The sequence below is a fragment of the Coenobita brevimanus genome, chromosome 117 (genome assembly GCF_032717465.1).
Source record: "Coenobita brevimanus isolate Jiangsu-jjx chromosome 117, ASM3271746v2, whole genome shotgun sequence".
NCBI classification, from domain to species: Eukaryota; Metazoa; Arthropoda; class Malacostraca; order Decapoda; family Coenobitidae; genus Coenobita; species Coenobita brevimanus.
Window position 1 is genome coordinate 6682047 of NC_137070.1, and position 6296 is coordinate 6688342.

Below are 6296 nucleotides of genomic sequence, written 5' to 3' on the forward strand. Positions count from 1 at the left end.
GTCCAAGAGGGTCAGGCCACGACCTCCCAATGCGCTGTCTTCCAACGCACAGCTGCCTCGTCAGCGTCATCGTTTGGGGCAAACCCTAGCACCATCAGGGTCCAGAGTGATGGAGAGGGCCTCACCACCGCTGCAGGAGAACGACCGTCCGCAACTGTCGCCGGACGGCCAGTAGACCGCTCTCTCAGGCTCCTCCAGTGGAATTGCTTGGGAGCACGGAGCAAGCTCCCCCTTTTGCAGGAAGTGGCCGCCAAGGACCGGCCTGATGTCATTCTCCTGCAGGAAACCTTGCTCCCAGGCAATTCCACTTTCCATCTCTCGGGATACACCACCCATCTCCCGTATATTCGTGGCGTTACATGGGGATGTGCCGTTCTGGTCCGGGACCACATTGCGTGCACGGATTGTGAGCCCCCTCCTTTCTGTGGACCTGATGTGGAGGTCCAGGGCGTGGTTCTCCACCTGGCTGAGTCGCCTCTGACGGTATATAACATATACCGAAGCCAGAGGGGCACTCTAGAGTTGGGAGATTTGTTCTCCCAAGCTGCTAGGGGAGCTGTGTATATAGGGGGCGACTTCAGTGCCCACCACGCCCTTTTATCTTCGCCTCTTCAGTCCAATGAAGCAGGACGGCACATCTCTTTGGTTCTGGAGGAGATGGGTGGTGTCTCCCTACTCAATGATGTGACAGAACCCACCCATATTGGGGGAGGTCGCCTCGATCTCTCCCTTGTCTCGACACCACTTGCGGGTCTGGCGTCGTGGTCACTCCACCCCCACCTTGCGAGTGATCACTTCGCTCTCAGGGTTAACCTGCCTCTCGCTCCCCTCCCGCCACCCCCACCTCCACCACCACGGTGGGACCTACGCAAGGCGAACTGGACTGCCTTCGCTCGTGCTCTCACAATGGCCTTCGAGACATCCCCTCATGCCTCGGATCTCGATAGTCAGGCAGATCAGGTAGCACGCATTTTTGCGCAAGCTGCCTCTCTTGCCATCCCCGTGCAGCGACGCTCGGCGAGGTGCTACCGAGACGGCTGGATCTACTGCGACAGGGTCAAGGAATTGAACAGGAGACTCAATGCGGCTCGCAGGCAGTACCGGCGGCGCCGTACATCTCCGCACCGTCGGTACTTGGTCGCAGTGACACGCCATGTGGCTTCAGAGAAACGCCGCCTTAAGGAGGAGACGTGGATCGGATGGTGTCGGACGTTGGATTCTCACTCCACTCTCCGTGAGATGTGGAGAAGAATCAAGTCCATCTCCGATCCACGTCCCCCCCGTCCTCCATCTCATCCTGACCCTGCCGCTGAGGCCAGCTGTCTTGCTAAGCACTTCGCCGACCGCTCTGCCTCGTCTAATCTCCCGCAGTCTGTCAGAGCCCTACAGGAACAGCTGTCCGCCTCTCGCACTGCAGCAATTCAGGCAGCATGTGATAGGCCTGACCCTGCTGACTGATCACCAGTGGGGAGCTCCATAAAGCGCTGCAGCGCAGAGAGGACACTGCGCCGGGGCTTGACGGCCTCACATACTCTGTCTTAGCAAATGCCGGAGATTATGGTAGAGCACGTCTACTTGACCTGCTCAACCTATCGTGGTCTGAGGGGCGTCTTCCGAGGTCGTGGAAGACGGCTGTTATCCACCCGATTCCGAAACCTCGTGATCCCGCCGCCATGCGCCCCATCTCCCTCCTCAGCTGTGTTGCCAAGACGGCTGAGAGGGTTGTGCGGGCCCGCCTTGCTTGGCGGCTGGGACCACTGCACCCAAGGATTTATGCTTTTCACCCTGGCAGGAGTACCACCCACTGCCTCGCATCATTCCTTGGGGAGCTGAGGGGAGGAAAGGGAATGGCCGTCTTCCTCGACCTTGAGAGGGCGTTTGAACTAGCGAACCCAACTGTTATCTTGGCTGCTTTTGCAGCCAGGGGTGTGGGAGGCAGGTTACTATCCTGGATCAAGGATTTTTTCACTGCGGATCGCTCTGCAGGGGTCAGATTTCAGGGGCATCTCTCCCCTTTTTCTCATCATGACAATGGCACCCCTCAGGGAAGTGTCTTAAGTCCGCTCTTGTTTAACATATTGATGGAGGGGCTTTTAACCATTGACTATGGGCCTGGCATAACACTACTGTGCTATGCAGACGACCTTGCCCTCATTTTTACCCGCAGGGACTGTTTTTCGCAGGCATATTCTGCCCTCTCCTGCCTGCATGAAAAATGCAATGAGCTAGGGCTCAAAATAAATCTCACGAAGACTAAATGTCTGCCCTTTGGCCTCCGTCCCCCTGACTTCCCGGTGCTGCTCGGAGGCCACCAGCTCACCGTGGTCACTTCGCACCAGTATCTGGGGGTCTGGTTTGACGGGGGCCTCACCTTTGGCAGCCACGTCCGATATCTGAGGGAGCGTGCCTTAACTCGCATGGCTGCCCTCCGATACCTTTCAAGACGGAGTCTGGGGGCATCATATGCAGTCCTCCGCACTTTTTACATCCACGCAATCCGCTCTCTTGTGGACTACGGAGCAATCTGCTTGTCTGGCCTCACACCGCCAATCTCCAGATCACTGGAAGTCATCCAGAATGATGTTCTACGAATCATGCTGGGTGCTCCACGTTGGACCCTGATCACTAATTTACGGATGGAGAGTGGTTTGCCGTCGCTGGCGCACCGAATAGCACTACGAGTGACGCTTATCACTCACCAGTTAGTGCAGCGCCGACCAGAACTGCCAGTCTCTGCCCTGCTCCTACGACTACTACGACGACCACCTGAGCCGCTCCCCCAACGCGACTGGGCCCGAACCACAGCGGCTCTTATCCACAACCTGGAAGTCGCGCCTTGTCTCTGCCAAGGCCCTGATTCCCCATTTCCTGGGTTTCAACACCCACCGCCATGGAGGCCACCTCCATTTCACATTCTTACTCCAACGGAGGCAAAACCTCGCTCTATGCCTGCCATCCTGCGACAAGAGGGTCTCAGTCAGGTGGCTGCTCTGCACTCCCCGGGCTCGGCCACTTACTTTACAGATGGGTCGGTCCACCCTGATGGCTCTGCTGGGTCCGCTTTCGTCCTTGGAAGGACAGTTGAATCATGGCGCCTCTCCCCTTGTGTATCTGCATTTCAGGCAGAGCTCGCGGCAATTCTGGGTGCGTTGCGACATGCTCACCATCATCATTACCAATGCATCATTGTTCATACAGACTCCCTTTCTTCTCTGCAGAGGTTGCGCTCATTCTCACTGCAAGACAATATCTTTCTCATAACGGCCATCCATACATTTGCAACCCTCCTTGTCCAGAGAGGAGCCACTATCACTCTTCATTGGCTCCCAGGACATGTGGGGATCACTGGGAACGAAACAGCTGATGTCGCTGCACGCTCTGCCTGCTCTCTGCCAGAGATCACGTTCCCACTTCTCCCCGGCCCATCACATGTCCGTCGCACTTTGACTGCAAAAATAGGTAGGCTGTCTCGTGAGGAGCACCAGCTTTGCGTCGCTGAAGGTTCCACATCTGCGACTTGGTATGTCACAGCCACATCATACTCTCCTTTGGTGCCTCCCCCAGGGCTGGCCAAACTATCTTTTAGTGCGACTTAGAAGATTACGAATGGGATTCCCATGCTATAAGCAGATTAAAAATGCGGCAACAGATCCGTGTGCTCATTGCTTAGAGAGGTTGGATACGCCTCTCATCCATTACATACTTCACTGCCCTGCCACAGCTCATCTCAGATCTCATCCCGCAGCTGGCTTTGCCCAATCGGCCAACGATTATACTGACGCTGCTGGCATTGTGGCCAGAACACCTTTTAAAATTTTACTTCAAACAGTTAGGGACTACCCCCCTCCTCGTTAAATACAGCTTGTGCCTACATGTGCACCACTGACGGGCTCACTGTTTGCCCGTGTCTCAGCACTGCTGAGACGAATATCCAAACAACAACAACGGCGGGTGACGCATTAGTCTTCTCCTGAAGGTCTTCCTACTCCTCAGCGACGGCACGATACTACCATACTACTAGCTACTATACTACCATGTCCGGATGTGGCAAGGGAGGCAAGGTGAAGGGAAAGTCCAAGTCCCGATCTAGCAGGGCTGGGCTCCAGTTCCCCGTCGGCAGGATCCACCGTCTCCTTCGTAAAGGCAATTACGCCGAGCGTGTGGGTGCTGGTGCCCCCTTCTACTTGGCTGCAGTCATGGAGTACCTAGCAGCTGAAGTGCTTGAGCTGGCTGGCAACGCAGCCCATGACAACAACAAGACTCGTATCATTCCCCGTCACCTGCAGTTGGCTATCCGTAATGAGGAGCTCAAGAAGCTCTTCTCTGGCGTCATCATCGCCCAGGGAGGTGTCCTGCCTAACATCCAGGCTGTGCTGCTCCCCAAGAAGACAGAGAAGAAGTAAACACTTCCAAGAAATTCTTCTTCACCTCCATCGGCTCCTTTAGGAGCCACATTCGTTTCTTGAGAGAGAATAGACTTTGGCATTGCCCAACATCATCTTTGTGTATGGATGAATGTGTTGGTATATTGTATGTATGTGCGTATAATGTGGTATGTGTTGAATGCTGGCATATGTCTGTGGCTATTTTTATGTTCGGTTGGATGTAAGAAGCTACTGACATCAGTGAAGGTCGATTAATAATATTATTCCCACTACTACATAGCGTCTTGTCCCGTTCCCAACTGCACCTACATAATACTGTACTGTATAATTATGCCTCCTAAATAAATGCCTGGCCGGGTGGATGAATGAAAACACAGGTGATGATGGCTATTCTCCCACCATCGAAGGAATGGACAAAGTCGTTCAGTGACAGAGGATATGGTGATGTATACAACAGTATATATATTATCCGTGTGGTGACGACCATGGTGGATTTAACACCCCGAAATAGCAATAATGGTAATAATGAAGAAAATACTATTCATTCATTTCTCTCGTCATTAGTAGTATTGCAACAACTAGTTACTACAAAATCAAAAAAAAAAAAAAAAAAAATACCACCACCATCTATCTCTTCATCCATCCATCCATCCATCCATCATCATCATCATCATCAAGATTAATAATAATATTAAAAATCATCATCATCAGCTGCAGCAGCCATCGAACTGCGAGCTCCGGTAGAGGCCTGCATAGTGAAACTGTTGGGAGGCGAGTGTCAGCCACAGTGTTGCCACCAAAAAATTTGATAAATCTGAAGCTGGATGCCAAAAAATCTGTGGAAATCTGTAGATCCCTCAAAGTGACCATTCCGTGGGGGGAAATGGAGAACTACCCCGTCCGAATTTTCCACAGCCTTCCCCTTGAACCTCCCGAATTTTTCCCTAACTGACCACAGAAATGACATACCACATGTTGAAGATAGAATTTGGTCATAATATAATAGTACCATTGAGCAGTTACAAACTAATATGGCAGTTTTTTTTTTTTTTTTTTTCCCCAAAATAGTGGACTGTGTATAACCAGTTGTTAGCTCATGGAACTAGGCCTGTCACACAACTTGAATACAAAATTATGGTTACTTGAATTTTGATCAGCCTTCCTTATCAAATAGGAATGGTTCTCCTTGGTTACATGTCAAATTAACCGTCCAGTCCGACTACACTTGGTCATAAGCTAAACTGGAAAGGAGTGTAGGCCTAGTATCTTTGTTAAGTGATAGTAAGTCGAATTCATATTAACTCATTATATCACAGGAACCACACCAGAATTAGAGCATATACTGTACAATGTATTTCCAAGTGAAATAATGCACTTCTTTGCACTGTCTGATTAAAAAATGCAGCAGTTGTTTACTAAGCAGCTCCCAGTGCAGGTGGTAAATTACACAGCATGTGAAATATTGTCTTAGTGTGGAACTTTTAAAAAATTCTCAAAAGGCAGATGCAGTATTTATATTTGATAAGTTTCTTATCCACAAAGGAAGCAAAGCCTGTAATGTCTTCCAATATGAAAATCTGTAGATTAACCCTCTTTATCAAACAAATTCTGACAATCTGAAAATAGTTACAAAATCTGTAGATTACAGATAAATCTGTAGAAGTGGCAGCACTGGTCAGCCACCTTGTCAACCACCTCTTCTATATAATGAACTAGCGGTCGTGCAAGTACCAACCGGATCCATTTAAATTTGATTTCAGGCCTCGGCGGTTGTATGGCGGTTGATGCAATGCTTGTACGATGGGTGATTGGTGGGTTTTGGCACTTAGAGAAAACGGCCGTGACAGCGACAAATTCAAGAGATAACTTGTTCTTATGCAGAGGCCCCTCACCTCGATCGAAAGAAATCTC

At 50.9% G+C, this 6296-nt stretch overlaps 1 protein-coding gene across 1 annotated transcript; it reads left to right on the forward strand.

Annotated features, from left to right (window-relative positions):
• The first annotated feature begins 4034 nt into the window (after positions 1–4034).
• On the forward strand, positions 4035–4403 carry LOC145419023 (histone H2A-like). The gene has a single exon (XM_080287268.1). It carries the CDS (start codon positions 4035–4037, stop codon positions 4401–4403), a length of 369 nt encoding a protein of 122 aa, XP_080143394.1.
• Positions 4404–6296: the final 1893 nt, after the last annotated feature.

Coding starts and splice junctions, on each gene's coding strand:
- LOC145419023 (XM_080287268.1), top strand. CDS start 4,035: ATGTCCGGATGTGGCAAGGGAGGCAAGGTGAAGGGAAAGTCCAAGTCC.